Genomic DNA, 16,308 nt, shown 5'->3' on the forward strand with positions numbered 1-16,308 from the left:
TTGCTTTCGGATTTAAAGAACCCATAGTGGATTCATCATCCCAGCCTTTACGTCCCACTGCTGGGCACAGGCCTCCTCTCAGACCAAGAGGGCTTGGGCCATAGTTCCCACGCGGGCCCAGTGCGGATTGGGAACTTCACACGCACCATTAAATTACTTCGTAGTTTTGTGCAGGTTTCCTCACGATGTTTTCCTTCACCGCAAAGCTCGTGGTAAATTTCAAATGTAATTCCGCACATGAATTTCGAAAAACTCAGAGGTGCGAGCCGAGGTTTGAACCCACGACCCTCTGCTTGAGAGGCGATAGGTCAAACCACTAGGCCACCACGGCTTCTTACTAGGCCACCACGGCTTCTTACTAGGCCACCACGGCTTCTTGCTAGGCCACCACGGCTTCTTCATAGTGAATTATAAGTACTTAAGTAGGTATAGGGTTAGTAACATACAACACAGAAAATGATGATACTGCACTAAACACTAAATAAAAGGGTCGATCAAGTCTTTTCTCGTAAAACCATGAGTTTCTATGTTTTTTGTGGTTAAAATTCGTCGTGCGTACATTTTTGTCGACAAGTCCATTATTATAAGGACTATCGTTTAAGCACATGAAGCACATATTTTAACAGTTTTTTTAAGGAACTATCACTGTTGTCTTTTGGACAACGGGACATAATAATGAATAAGAAAAACTTGATTGAGCCAAAAATGCACGAGTGAACTGCCTGCCTGATAATTTAATAGTAGATTGTTCAACAAGGGACTGAAACAAGCCATAATGACACAAGATGTTTGTTGGCTATAGTTCGAGTGGCATTATGGTTGTTTAGTCTCGCGTTAAACACTGCTTTTCACTTTGAATGTGAGGAAAAAAAACAATGTTGTGTTCAAAAGTACAATATTACTTTTTAAAAACGAACGCTCGACTAATGGACAGGATCTGTTCAAAATTCAAATAGAAAAAAAAAAATGTTGCGCGGTTTTTTCTTTTCTTTTATTGTTTATGAAGTGACGCTTTAAAAGCTTGCATATTTAGCCAACAGTTTCAAAACTGAAAACTATTTGGACTATGCATAATAAAATTAATTAATCCTTTATATAATATAATTCATATTCGTAATCATTAATTGTGTTTCACCAAATTAGATCTTTTTTTTTTATTATTTTTGCACAGTTGTCGTTTTGAGGTTATTTCCACGCCCTAAAAATCCTCCATTCACAAACACCGTGTTGGCTGTTTAGGGGTTTCCAACGTAAATGGATAGAACTTTAATCCCTAGAGAATAAAAAGGAGCTTTAGTCCCGATATGCAGAGACTAAAGTACCATTTTAAGAGCACGAGAAGTGAAAATAATAATAATAAACTGCACGCCCATTCAGCGCTCCAGCACCGCTGCGCCAGAAATCCAAATGCTGTCGAGCTTAATGAGCTGTTCGTTTTTTTTATTTAGATGCGACTGTTGCGTGAGTTTTTAAGTTGTTTCAAACTGTTATTACTGATAATAAAATTTAATTAAAATCATATTTAATACACCCATTAAAACGTTTCATAAAATTAGAGCTGCACAGAAGTCATTTTGAGGTTATTTCCACGCCCTAAAAATCCTCCATTCACAAACACCGTGTTGGCTGTTTAGGGGTTTCCAACGTAAATGGTTAGAACTTTAATCCCTAGAGAATAAAAAGGAGCTTTAGTCCCGATATGCAGAGACTAAAGTACCATTTTAAGAGCACGAGAAGTGAAAATAATAATAATAAACTGCACGCCCATTCAGCGCTCCAGCACCGCTGCGCCAGACATCCAAATGCTGTTCGAGCTGTTATTAAGGCGATTGGATAATGATGTGACGTTTTTCCGCAACTAATTCGTGCAAACTTATCTCTAGATTGTATTTAAACTTTATTCATCAGACGGGTTCCACACCAAACGAAAAGACAGTCCGCCGCCGCCGGTAGAAGAAAAGGAAAAGAAAAAGAAGAAAGAGAAGAAGGAGAAGAAAAAGAAAAGCAAGAGGAAGAAGAGCACCAGCAGCAGCTCCTCCAGTTCTTCCAGTAGCTCGGACAGTGACGCGGCCGCTAAGAAGAAAAAGAAACGTGAGTTTTTGTTACAGATTCCCGTTCCGTTTGTATCGACTCTGCATGTTCCCGGAGTCCCCTACAAACAAGCAAAGTTTAGATATTTCCCTATTCCATTTCACCGTTACTACGTTTTACCTGCAAAGCCTGTTAGTTGGGGATTGTGCTCACCTGTATTAGGAACACTTTCAGCTTTTATAAAATAACGAAGTTCTGGCCGTCGTAGGTTCTTGGTTTATATGTAGAAACCTAAAATGCTACCTTATGCTCTATGCTCTATACATATAATATTGCGTGTCCAGGGCAAGCGGACGCGCGCCTCAACGAGAGCGACCGGCAGCTGCTGGACTCTTTGAAGAGCCGCATGACGCGCGACCGCGACCGCGACCGCGAGCGCGAGCCCGCGCCGCGCGACTCCCGCGACCCGCGCGACCTGCGCGACTTACGAGACCGCGCCGCCTCTGACAGCAGGAAGAGGTAACTCGTCTACACGTAGCATTCTAAATTTGCCGGCCGCGACCTGTTCCCTGTACCACAAAATTTACAAGTGCTTAATGATTTTGTTGAATTGTGTAGCACTTGTAACTTTTGTGGTGCAGGGAACAGGTTGCGTGACTATTACTATTACTTACTATGAATTATATTTCAAACTGTAAGAGTTTGGCCGTGTCTAAGAGAAATTAACTTCATTTCACCTGTTGAATATTCCCAAAGAACATATATTTTTTAGATAATTTATTGAATCAGGCATTACTTTGCGGAAGCGGAGGTCCATATAAAAAAATCTATTTTATCAACTTTAGATTGTAATTCATACTTTTTTGCAAATCTATGTCTTCTATGCTAATGTAGCTACGCACTTTTTTAGACTGCTTTTATTATCGTTACAGAGAGTCGGACAGGCGCTCGGACCGGTCGCGCGAGTCGTCCCGCGCGCGCGAGTCGTCCCGCGCTCGCGGCGAGTCACGCGCGCGCTCGCCGTCGCGCCACGCGTCGCGCTCCAGCCCCGGCCGGAAGCCCGAGATCAGGAAGATGCCCTTCATCGGTGAGGACCAAGCCACGCATTCACCAACACACCATTTTAGGCTATGGTCTCCTCTAAACGCCGCTTACCCCTTTGTATTATAGGGCATCGGTCGCTCTTGCAACCATAAGACGTCCATATAATCGTAATCGATAAGACTCAAAATTAATTGTGTTCACATACTGTTATAATCTATTCAAAGCCTTCAGAACTTATTGGATAGATTTTGAAAAAGATTGGCGCGAAAAAATGTCTTGCTCTTTCGCTGCGTCACAAGCTTACTATGTATATACATGTACTGTTGTGGTCTCTTTTACACGTCGACGTTGGCGTCTTGATGCCGTATGCGGCATTGGAACTCTTTGCGTCGCGTCTCTAATCATTTCGAACCAGCGTCTAGCGTCATATACAAAATAGCGAGATGTGATAATCAAAATACCATCAAGAGTGTTAAAACGTCTATTGCAAAACATTACACTACCGCATTACCACTCGCGAGCAACGGCTGAAATGTCCTCGTACGGACGGACGTATTGACCGGGAAGCTGTGAGTTCACGCTGACGTTAGACGTCGCGTATTTCATATAACAGGAGACCATAGCCCGAGATATCATTTACACGCTCATTCTGGGGTCAGTTCTGTGTCTGTGTCGTCAGTTGTGGGTTTTCTGTCATTCGAAACGGATTGACGAATATTAGACTATTTCTCAAAAAATTGTCCGTTTTCAGTTGAACACAAAAATAAAATCCTGGCGCTATTTCAACACAAAAAATAAGTAATATTGTGTCAAAAACCAACACAATACCTTGTGGTAAGGGTGATAAAAAGTCAGATAATCTTTGTTGTTGGAGCCAATAGAAAGTTTCGATGTAGTTACAAAATTACGATTTTTTTCCTCACAAGATTTCGTGACGTTTTCCTGGCGTCAAGAAATTTTGGATGTTTTATGCAGTTCATGTTTTATGATATCGTCCTTGGTGCTAATAATTTCTTGACAAACTGATTTCTTGTCAATTTCATGATGGGACAGCTTTTTGAGAAATACTCATTATTGAATAGATTTAATTTTCGTCAGTCCGTGAAGGTTACGCGGTAATTCGCTCGTCACTGTTACCATAATGGACTGAACTGACGACAGAATTAGCTAGTAACCGATATCTCAGAAATTACGCTTTTCACAATAGTGTTGCCACACTTGGTAGTTTCGCCATTGGTAGTTTTCATAAGAAAATTATAAATGCGGTTATATCGTATAATTTTTGGATTGAAATTTATTGATAAATATTGTACGCCTCTAGCAGGCAGGATATGACGCTTCTTTATGTATTGCTGTCTATCAACTTTATTACCCATAACCGCAATAAAGACATTTTGATTGGATTTGATTTGATAAAGTATTTTTGGAAATTCACATTAAAATTTACTAAAATCCCGGCAATTCAATTTAACTGCCGAATCTAATGGATTACGAATGCGAAGCCGTGGGGTAAAGTAAAGCCTAGACCAAAATAAGCCATTGTATCTATCGATAACGCAAGTCGTGGCAATATTATTGACAGAGTATGATAGTGCTTAAGTATGTTAGTAAATATCTTAGTCAATGCTGGACAATATAATTAACAAATTACTTTGATACAATTTGCGGTTTCCTTACATTGTTGAAATTAAGGGCCCTCGCCGACGGCGACTTTTTTTAGCCGCAGCCACGCTACTAACGCGCGTTAGTCGCATTTGCAATTTGCAACGCGCTACAGAAGCGATGCCAACGTGCTACTAACGCGCTACAGCATCGCGACTAACGATGCTAACACGCGCGACCGTGTCTGACGAGGACGACATCGGGGAGAGAACTGAGTGAGGGTGGGAAGGGAGGAAGGGTGAAGTGCGCAATTATCGCGTTTGCATCGCGACTGAATCGTGGTTATGTGGGCCACATTGCGACTGTATCGATGCGAACGCGCTGCAGCATCGCTACAAAAAGAAGCCGTGGGCGAGGGCTCTAAGCGGCCCCATACACGGTACGATCCGTCGCTTCAGACCGATCGAAACGACGAATCGATAGTGTATGTCAAGATCGTTAACGATTTACTTCATCGAAGACGATCTCGCAGATCGCAACAAAATTCCATGCAATCATGAATATCATAACGATGAATCGACAGTGTATGGCTCTATACGATCAATCGTCACGATTTTCATCAGATCGATCGTACAGACGAATCGTACCGTGTATGGGGCCTTTAGGTCACGAACTCAAAGTGTGTAAACCGCAAATTTCAGTTTCTTACTTCTTTCTTACTACTATTCTATGGTTATTAATTAATTCTACACGGAAGAGGTCACGGGGAAAAACTAGTATGTACATAAAATACAGATGATTCTAGTTTGCAGCTTGTTGTATGGCACGTTCATTACCCTAAACATTTAATAGAGATTAAAAAAGAGTATCAATTTATTATAATATGCATCTTTTCAAAAAACTTTACTCGGCCAATTTGTCAGTTTTAGGTAGGAATTTAAGGAGGCATATAATATAACCTTATATAATACTTCCCTTCTGTCTACCTCGCAGAATAGACCTAACTTACACTAACACGCAGGTATTTTGCATGCGCCGGTACCGACGCGACGGCCGTAATATGGCGCGGAATGAGATGCTTTAAAACGGTTGGTCATTAAAGTTATGCAGATCAATTAATGACTAACACAACTTATGAGCAAAGATTATTATGGCAAAAGTGGCATGCACACCGACATTATAGCTATAAAATGTTTGCAACCCACCCAATATGGACCCGTGGCGTGATGTAAGGCCGCGTTAACACCAGAGATGTGCGAAGTAGCGAGGATGTGGAACATTGTGACTGTTTCCACCAGAGATGTGCGAGGCAGTTAAACGGTGCAAGGATGCGTAGCGAAGAAATGTAGCGGGCTCTTTTCAAGTGAGCGAGCGGGGTGTGATGCGGCGGGAGCGGTGCGTGCGCACTGCGGGCCGCTACTATACTTTTTTATAGCATTAGAAATAGGGTAAACAACTTTGACGAGTCTTTTTATTGAAAAACGTTTTTAAAAAAAACAGTAACTATTACTTATAACACCAAAAGCATGTAAATGATTATATTCCCTTGCTAATTGATACATATTCGATGTGATTTATTTTTCAAAAGTGTTTTTCAATAAAAAGACGCGTCAAGATCGCTTACCTTCTTTCTAATGCTAAAAAAACGAAGTATAGTGACTGAGTAATCAGCAACACGCCCCTCGCAGCACATTCCTGATTTCGGGGAAATTACTGGCACTTGAGGTATCCCATCTTAGGCCTCTAGGTTGGCAACGCATCTGCAATACCCCTGGTGTTGCACATGTATATGGGCGGTGGTGATCTCTTTCCATCAGGAGACCCACTTGCCCGTTTTCCATCCAGTCGAATAAAAAAAAACTTCCCTTGCAACACGTTCCTCGCACACATCCTCTTGCTTTGTATATACAAAAAAACCTCGCTCTGCTCACCTGTTTCCACCAGAGCTGTGCAAGCGAGGACAGGTAAATTCAAAGTTTCTATACTTCGTTTTTTTAGCATTAAAAAGAAGCTAAGCGATCTTGAAGTGTCTTTTTATTGAAAAACACTTAACAAATAAGTCAAAGCAAATATTTAACAATACATATGATCATAACAGTTTTGGAAATAAAAAAATGATATTAGTCATTGTTTTTCTTGAAGCTCATTTATGCAAAAATTAACAGCCAAGGTATCGCCGGAACAAATATTTTTTCTAACAAATATAAAATTTTACTCGCAAATGTGATGAAAAACATTGTATGTCTACGGGCGGAATTAATATTAAAGCTCTCGTTCGTAATTCCTTATTTACCGCCCTTAAGACACAATGTACTATTACATGCTTTTGGTGTTATACGAAACTGTTACTGGTTTTTTTTTAAACGTGTTTCAATAAAAAGACTCTTCAAGATTGTTTACCCTTTTTCTAATGCTAAAAAAGCGAAGACTATTGGTTAATAAAGAGCTACTAGCTAAGAGCCACGCAACTCATGGTCGCACATCTCTGGTGGCGGTGGCGACGCAGCCACGGGCGGATGCTTTAAAGCGGCCTGTTGGTTGCAGAGCGGGGCGCGGGCGCGGTCGCGGGCGCGGGCGCGGGCGCGGGCGTGACGTCGCGCGCGGTCCGGCTGCTCTCAGAGTTCGTGGCGCACGACCGCGCAGACATATTCGGGGAGAGCATGGCCTCGCTCCGCGACAAAATAAACTCGTTCCTCGACGAACGCTACACGGGAATGGACTGGTCGCTTTGAATAAATTAATCGTTGATAACTTGTGGTTTCTGTTACTTGCGCTGCATCTAAAACGCCTAGTTTTAAGGCTCTTCGTACAGTCGAGTTCGTAAACTTGTGGGCAAAAATTTGATCAAAAATATCTAAACACGCTTGTGTTCAGATATTTTTGATTAAATTTTTGCTCATAAGTTTATGAACTCGACTGTACACTACGCGAATATTTGATACCTGAGAATTTTAGTTTCTAAACGACTGCCTAGTGCCCGTGTGTGAACCTCTTTTATTTGTCTTAAAATCTAATAGTGGTTGAGAAAGTGTCTGTTAAAAATATCATTTTTATTAAAAGCCTTTTTTGCTGACTATACTTGCATTGTCTAACTTACATAATGTATACCGTATTTCAAGTCAATCCAGCTACTGGTAGTGGATCAGAATATACTTGCAAGATTTGACCCAACAAACAGGGCAAATTAAATAAAAGCTTGTAAAATAGAAGAATATCATTACGACTCGTATGTGTAATATTGTCAGAAAAGTATATGATTCCAAAAAAAATTGTATTGCGCCAGTCGCTTAGAAGCTAAAATAATTGAATATCGAAGATTGGCGTAGTCTTGTGTACCTACATAGGGCCTAAAAGAAAGAACCAAGCCCTCCTACAACGCCTCGCTAAACTCTATGCGCTACCTGCGACAACATTCAAGAACGAGTTTGGTCTAGCAAGCCATCACTGCAAACGCTAGAAAAAAGTATACCTTAATGTTGTAATTGTTTGAAAATTGGTTTTTAGTCAGAGAATTTACTCGTACAATAAAATTTAACTCTGCTTTTCACTTAATATCTACGCTTGCCTATTTTCAATGTATGCCCTGATAATACGTGTATTGCAGATTAATACTTAGTGGAATATTATACATATACATACTTTTTCGCTATCGGGTAAATACGAATGAAATACCTCTATTGCTATAAAATGTAAACCATAATTGATTTAGGTTACAAAACAACAGCTCAAACTAGGATTGTCAGTATTTTGAATCCATGGTCATTTACGATTTCATACATATCATCAAATTGGCGACCATAAACAAAGTAAAGATCATACTGGTAAGTTGATAATGAATCAATTTATTAATCAGTTTGAAATCGAACTTTTACTTACGATCGTTTTTTTTTTGTCAGGTAAAATGCCAGTATACAAAAACCTGACCAAAACGGCAAAGACTGAGGAGCAAAAGAAAGACGAACAGAAAAAGAAGGAAGACGATGAATCCACCAAGAAGAGACGAGAGGAGATGGACGCTGAGATTCAGAAGAAGGTAAGCTGATACTGTATTTAGCTGAGTCACGAAACTTACTCAAGTATTGAGAGATATTTGCAGGTGGTAGGACCTTGTGCAAGGTCCGCCCGTATTGCTACCACCATCTTGCTCGCTAATCCTGCCGTGAAGCAGCAGTGCTTGCACTGTTGTGTTTCGGCGTGGAGAGTAAGACAGCCAGTGAAATTACTGGCATTTGAGGTTTCCCATCTTAGGCCTCTAGGTTGGCAACACATCTGCAATACTCCTGGTGTTGCAGATGTTTATGGGCGGTGGTGATCTCTTACCATCAAGAGTAACACTTGCTCGTTTGCCATCCAGTCGAGTAAAAAAAAAAGTATGAAAGCTTAGTATATTGTCTGCTTAATTATCGTCGCAAATGTCATCTCAAAAAAAAAACTGAACCACCAAAAACTACTGAACAGGAGTAAAAATTAAAGAGTTGTCATCTGTCTATCCTCGCTCATTGGCAACAGTTGGCACAAAACAGATAAGTACAGACTACTTCACTTTTCATACCTACGCTCGACGGTCGCTCTTGACAACAACTATGGCTTATGCACAAAAAACTATTGTGGTAGTGGCACCCGTATATAGTTGTTGGATTTATATTGTTGAAAATGAAACGAGAAGAATGGAAATAAAAAAGTTCACAGGCGGAATCGCGCTTGCACTGGTCCCAACTGGTCCGAGATATCGTGTCCATGAGCAGTGTATGTGTGCGTTGCTAGAGCGCACGTATGTAGATTGAATTCTGTAACCTATCTGTTTTGTTCAGAGGGCTTGTTACCTAAACGCACTCGAAAGCACAATCGCTTTTAGGATTTCCTTTTGTCACAGGGTATAAGATGATGCTAGAAAGTGGTGGTGAATTAGACAATATGGCCACAGGATTTTGTCAAAATTTGCACCTCTGCAAAAAACTTTACTCAGGGTCTCCTCACATCAAGACGTCGTATACCGACGGGAAGACGTCTTTTTCGCTCTTATTGCGTGGACATAAAGAGTTTCTTGATCGGCTAAAGCCAAATCCGCGTCGATAGGTTTGGACAGATCCTTAAGTACAATTCACATTAAGCGGACCGGGCCAAAGGAATTTAAAACGTCTGCGCAGTACTAACATCACGTATTTGAATAGAATTTACACAGCTGCGTTCGGCTGCCGTCGCGTTTGATCGGCTGCGTTCGGCCTCTGTCGCGTACCGTTGGATCCATTCCATTGGGCATTTCGGTCTACCGCTTCTGCGCGGCGTGCTCGAGGAGCCGTGACACGCGGCGGCAGCCGATTCGCCCGGTCCGCTCAATGTGAATTGTACAGTCAAGTGCAAAAATATGTATCTATTCGAACCACTCAAAAATATGTTATTTTTGAAACTTTGAATAAGTTTATATTTTTACACTTGAGTGTACTTTAGTCAGTTCTCTTATTAATCAGGTGGCGGAGTTCAAGGAGAAGATAGCGAAGGCGCAGATAGCGCAGGAGCTGGGCCCGCCGGCCGTGGCGCTGCCCACGTCGCTGGGCACGCCCGTGCCGTTCCTGGCGCCGCCCGCGCCGCCGCCGCCGCCGCAGCCCGCCGCGCTGCTGCCGTGAGTACTGCCCACAAATCATACACTATACGTCAGTTCTGGGGTAGGCAGTGCTAGTTTGTAGACAGCTGAAGGTGCTGCCTATCCTGGGATTGGGCCAATGTACGCCTAAGCCGCCAGATCATGTAATTTTTAATTCCTACACATATCATGAAACGCCGCTGTTTCATCAATTGACAAGCCAACACCGGCTATATCGTTCAAACCTACTATTCTACGTTCTACTATTTGGCTAGTGACGTTTAGGCCTCAATTAATGAAGGTACCGAATATAAACTCGAAATCGAAATTAATATGCCTACGCCTACATTATGAACGTAAATTAATAACTTTGTATTGGCGCTTCGCCGGCCGCTACCGCGATGCACTCGCTTCGCTCGCTCAGTACGCCCGTTGTGGGGTGAGCTGTTTTGAGAGTTTGCATAACACAGAATTATCCTGACATTTAACAGTAATTTTCCCATGTGTAAGACTGGTTTTCAACTTTTTCCAGCACGCCGTCGCCCAGCAACCTGTCGAAGGACTTCCAGGACGCGCTGGACATCATCTTCCCGTCGGAAGTGAAGAAGCAGGCCGAGCTGGCGCAGCAGGAGCTGTTCGCGGCGCTGCCGTTCGGGCCGCTCGGCATGCCGCCCTTCCCTCTGATGCAGCCGCCGCTCATGCAGCCGCCCCAGCTGCCAGGTATCTCCAATCATTGTTTGGGTCAGGCCTTCCTTTGCCTTCGTCCACATCATTGAACCACAGATGTAGTGAGTTCCGTCGTGTTTTCTCGGAAACGTTCGTATTTGTCAGTCTTCATGGGTATTAAGACAGCGTAGGAAAAGGTCGCATCGAGAGATTAATAATCTATATAGAGTAACTTAAGGTGATTTTATACCGGCGAGACGAGACGAGAATTGAAATTTGTATAACGGCGCCCGCGAGTATGCATACAAGTTTCAATTCTCGTCTCGCCCCTCGCCCCGTCTGGTCTCGCCTCACCTTAAAATCACATTGGTTAAGAATGGATTCGATTTTTGTTTAGGTACACTAAATTTTCTATAATATAATTTGATTGTGGGGGACCTGGCCGCCTCGACTTTTGGTGTCCAGTCATTGTGTGATAGGTGGTACGGCGCGACAACGAGTGAACGTCGCGCAGTCCACGAATTTCCGAGTAGGGGAGGGATGAAGAGGGGGGGAGACGGGGGTTAGTACTGTTCTGACAGTGAAAATTATACCTTATGGAAAAAGCTAGTTACGCGGTATTGCAGTAGCAACGACGATATTAGTATGGATCACATTGTATTCGTGTTCATGACCCTTTAATTATCAAATAAAAGTATGTGAGTAGAAAAAAAAATCATAGTTGTGCAGTATTTTTCTCGTATCCATAGGTATGATGATGGGCTTCGACATGAACCAGTCCCTGTTTGGGCCACGACCTTCGCTCTACGACACTCACGTGCCTCTCGTACCCAGCCCTAAGCCGCGCCAGAATAAACGCCCCAACAACAACAAACAGAAACAGAACCAAAACCAGAACCAGAAGAATCAGAACCAGAGGAACCAGAACCAGCAGAACCAGAATCAGCAAAACCAGAATCAACAGAACCAGAGTCAACAAAACCAGAACGAAACACAGAACCAGAGTAAACCGCCTGAGAAACCGGAGGAAAACGGGGCCGTGGCTAAGAAGAAGGAAGAGTTGGATGAATTAGCGTTGTTAGGCATCGACGCCGGCGATGTGGCCGGCATGTAGGCGTGATGGTGCATATCACAGGGATTGTATTATTAGAGCGCGAGGAGATTAGAAATGGAACGGGGGGCTATTACGAAATTCAAAAATCGAAGTTCGTATCGTACCGTCCCTATCGAAAATACAAACTGAGACATGGATGCACAAAAAAACCTGAGATATGTGTGCATATGGGAAATTCGTGTCTTGACTCCTGTCCAGCGGTGGTGTAGGGGTGGCGCAGCACGGATTGCTGAGGACCTGGGTTCGATTCCCAGCGTTGGTCTCTTTTGCTGGTTTTTTTCTGTGCATCCATGTCTCAGTTTGTATTTTCGATATGGTTTCACGGGATACCCGTAAAAGTAACGAATTTGGTGTTGAAATAAAAAATATAAAAGGACTCCAAAAACCAATCATAATCGTACCGTCCCTCTCAATCTCGTGTTAAAAATTATCAGCGTGAGCGGGACGGCAACATACGAAGTTCGAATTTTGTACTTCGTTGTACAGGGCCTTGAAATGCATGGGGAGCGATACGTATCGTTTTGTTTCGACGCTAACATAATATTTTATGACATTGTCTGTATTTTTGAATCCCGTTCAAAACGTGGTCTTATAGGAAGGATCTTTTGCTGATTATTGTAGATATTATTGTAAGATAAGGATAGGGTTATTTCAGAATTTGCCAAAAAGTCAATATCAAAATTACAAAGTTAATCACGGGTATGATACAATTTGTAGGTTTTTTTTCCTTTGCAATAATTGAATTTGTAAATGGCTTATTGTGAAAAGATAGCCAAGCGCGGGACTGTCTCACGAAGGGTTTCGGTTCGTGACACTGGTTATTCAATATTAAAGAAGCTGAAAAAAGATTTTGGTACCTATGGAGTTAGGGGTCATCTTATTAACATTTTTGTATTGTTACAAAAAATCAGACTTTAAAAATCATATATTTAGCGACGTTGAAACCAAATAAATAAATAAACATCACGGGACAATTCAAACCAATTGACCTAGTCCCAAAGTAAGCAAAAGTATATAATAAATAATTAAATTAGTATGTGGACTCGATTATGTATTTTTTTTTTAATCAACAGCGAATCCATACCATTATATGTATTGTATGATTGTTTCATACAATTTTTATTTAGTAAAGCTAGATATTTTTTTACGGAACAGAAAAGCTGTTATTGACTTATTTATCAAAATTGTATCGGCAAGTATAATTTTTGTAATACTTAACGTATTTCTTATAGTGTTAGGTTTCTGTTCTAAGTTCCTCCGTGATTTCAATTAATATGTATTTTTGTATCGAGGCAAGTGTTAGTAAATGAAGTGAATTTATTACATTTATCGGTGATTTATTTCTCACTCGCTCGCGTTAGCCTAGCCATCAGATCTGGCAGTTAGTTTACTAAATACCCTTGGGAATTTTTATGTTGTATGACAAACTGCTGCTCAAGTGCAAAAATCAAATCGAGTGGTTTTTATTTGTGTTTAAGTAACGCACTCGTGCAAAATTTCATCTCTAAGCAGTAAATATTTTGTGATTTTACATGGATCTCATGGGAATATCGAGATAAAAACTAGCCAGTGTTATTCCAGCTATCTCTATATACCAAATTATTTACATCCAAATCCATCCGACCGTTTTCACGTGCAAGATTAACAAACACACCACACTCGTCTCATATTAGCAAAATGTAAGGTCAGAGTATAGCAAGATGGGACTCTGGGACTTCTTTTTTTGAGATTTTTTCGAACCTTTCTAATCAAATGCCGAGTCTCGTGGTCCAAATTTAATTTTTTTCAACGTTCTTTTTATATGGAGCAAGACAAGATCTACGACTTTGTATAAATAATATGTATACATTTTAGAATGTATAAAGTAAGCATAAAATAAAATTGCTGTAAAATCACCTGATAAGAAAATATGATTGGAAAGTGTCATCATAGATATCGAGTCGAATAAATAGTTCGAAAAACATATTTTTTTATTAAACTGCAAAACGTGTACTAGGAAAAATTACACGTTTTGAACATATTTACGGTTCTTTCATCATCCAAAAATCAACGTTAGTTCTCTGAGTAGTCTGTGCAAACATCAGCAGGGCTACTCCGAAACTCGAAGTTCGTGTCGTGCTGTCCCTCTGACACTTATACTATTTAATACGAGAGTGAGAGGGACCGCACGACACGAACTTCGAGTTCCGGAGTAGCCCTGCATACTTAAGGTAGGCGTCCACTTATCCGCATCGTACGCTTCGGACGTATCGGATTTGTTGCTTTGTAAAGAAATGTGCGATGCTTACGATGCGGACAGGTGGACGCACTTATATGAGTTTCTATACAAAGAATACTACGATCCGTTGCGTGTGATGCGTCCGATGCGTACGATACCGACAAGTGGACGTTTACCTTTAGGCGCTGTCGCCTGCGAAAACAGATGACGCTTTTAAAGTGTGCCCCCTCTGGCCGACGGTTAACCCAGTGTTGCCAGGACCAGATTTTTAACTGCGCGCCAGACCACCGTTCTTGCTTGCAACAACTGTACTCTAGTCACAGAATAAAATAATAGTACAAGATGTTCTGGGTAGACGAAATCGACATGACTCCGGACGAAGTGATCTCCGAGGATAATTTAGTGCCAGACCAATACGAAGATGGGAAAGCGGCGGAGTACTGGGACAAGGTAGGTACCTAACAGTTTATTATTACACCATTTACACCTGCCTTTTAATTTAAAAAGGAAGAACAAATCGAATGTTACAGAACTCTGTTAAGTAAAAGTCCAACAGACGGGACCCATTACTAAGATTTTTTTCTCCCCTCCCATTCCTCTGAGTTGGTCGCGATTTTGAATGGGGTCCCGCCTTTGGGGTTAAAGCCTTCCGTTCCACGCTGCACACCGTGTAGTGTACGCCGACTTTACGCGGCCAGGGTACAATTCGGACCGTTTGTTTTATATCTATGTCGTACAGAAAGACGCAAACGAAATAAAATAACACAAATTAGGGTGACGGCACCAATTATAGTTCCAACGGAAGACCAGCGTCGGCCGCAAGGTTGACATCATGCTGAGTTGGGACCATTTCGTGACAAAATTTATTTCCTTTTTTCTTTTTCTTTTATTTGTAAAAAATGTCACGAATAAATGTTTTTCTTTCTTTCTTTCTTTCTAATTATGGACATGTTAAGCACAGTAGTACCAGCACAAATAAATATTTTACTCCATTGGAGGACAATTTCGCCAGTGTCTAGTAGGTTTTGCATAAAAAAAAAACAAAAATAGCCTAATGGGCGAATGATGAATGTTAACTGGCGGTTAGGTGTGATGCCGTCTATTTGTTTTGTTCGAATAGACGGAGACGGCATCACATTTAACCGTCGGTTACCGCTAATCAATGGATGGTGATGCACAGCCCCTAAACTGATTAAAAATATTTTGACTTTGACCGCAACTAGGTTGGTAAGTTTCATTGCTAAGTTCATGGGAGTGGCTTGAACAAATCTTATTGAAATAAAATCAGTTAAAACCGGATTTTTATCACATCTAACTTATTATCGGCTCTATATAAAACAAAACACTATTCAAACGAATCAACCAACTTACCAAGACAAATCACCAAATATTTTTGATTTAACCTAGTCTTTAGTCCGTGGTGTTAGAGTCGTGAATTAGAATTGTGTTGGTAGCGATCGTTAATTTTAAATTGGTGTTGATTGAACGTGACTTGAGACCGTATCGTGAGATGTGTGACGTCACTGCCCGGTTGTAGGTACAATCTTTCAAAGTAGGTAACTAGGTAAACAAGGCTTCATAATTATTAAGTTTTTTTTATGTGTCTATTATAATACTAATACTCCAAACAAGGAAAGATGCCGGTAGTACAGTCAACGTCATAAATAGTGATCATTTCTGTACCTTTTCGCTTTCAGGCGTTACACAATTTCGTATGGCTTTTCCAACATGACGTAAAGTGACAAGGTACAAAAGTGATCACTTATTTATGATGTTGACTGTACATTATATTTATAAGATCGCGGGTGAGGAAAGTAATTGTTTTAGTTCTTTATAACTTACATTGTTGTCCGTCTGTCGACTCTTTTTCTCAGGAACGCGAGAAATTATATCCAGGTGGCATTTACATTAATTAAATACTCAGCTCTGCTACCCAATGCTGTAGGTGTCCATGGGCGGCGGTGATCACTTACCATCAGGTAACCCGCATGCTCGTTTTCCAGCTATTTGATAAAAAAAAATCAGTCATTTAAAAAGGTTTTACTGTGTTAG

At 41.2% G+C, this 16,308-nt stretch overlaps 1 protein-coding gene across 1 annotated transcript in view; it reads left to right on the forward strand.

The window, feature by feature from the left end:
- The window catches only part of LOC141445621 (uncharacterized), a gene marked incomplete in the record, with an annotated part of 22,716 nt that extends 9,351 nt beyond the window's left edge, over positions 1–13,365 (forward strand). The window contains 7 exon segments of the mRNA XM_074111471.1: positions 1,909–2,091; positions 2,376–2,550; positions 2,964–3,118; positions 8,574–8,710; positions 10,146–10,297; positions 10,791–10,978; positions 11,674–13,365. Coding sequence (XP_073967572.1) covers positions 1,909–2,091; positions 2,376–2,550; positions 2,964–3,118; positions 8,574–8,710; positions 10,146–10,297; positions 10,791–10,978; positions 11,674–12,038 — 1,355 coding nt within the window.
- Positions 13,366–16,308: the final 2,943 nt, after the last annotated feature.

The sequence above is a fragment of the Choristoneura fumiferana genome, chromosome 2 (assembly GCF_025370935.1).
Source record: "Choristoneura fumiferana chromosome 2, NRCan_CFum_1, whole genome shotgun sequence".
Classification (NCBI taxonomy): Eukaryota; Metazoa; Arthropoda; class Insecta; order Lepidoptera; family Tortricidae; genus Choristoneura; species Choristoneura fumiferana.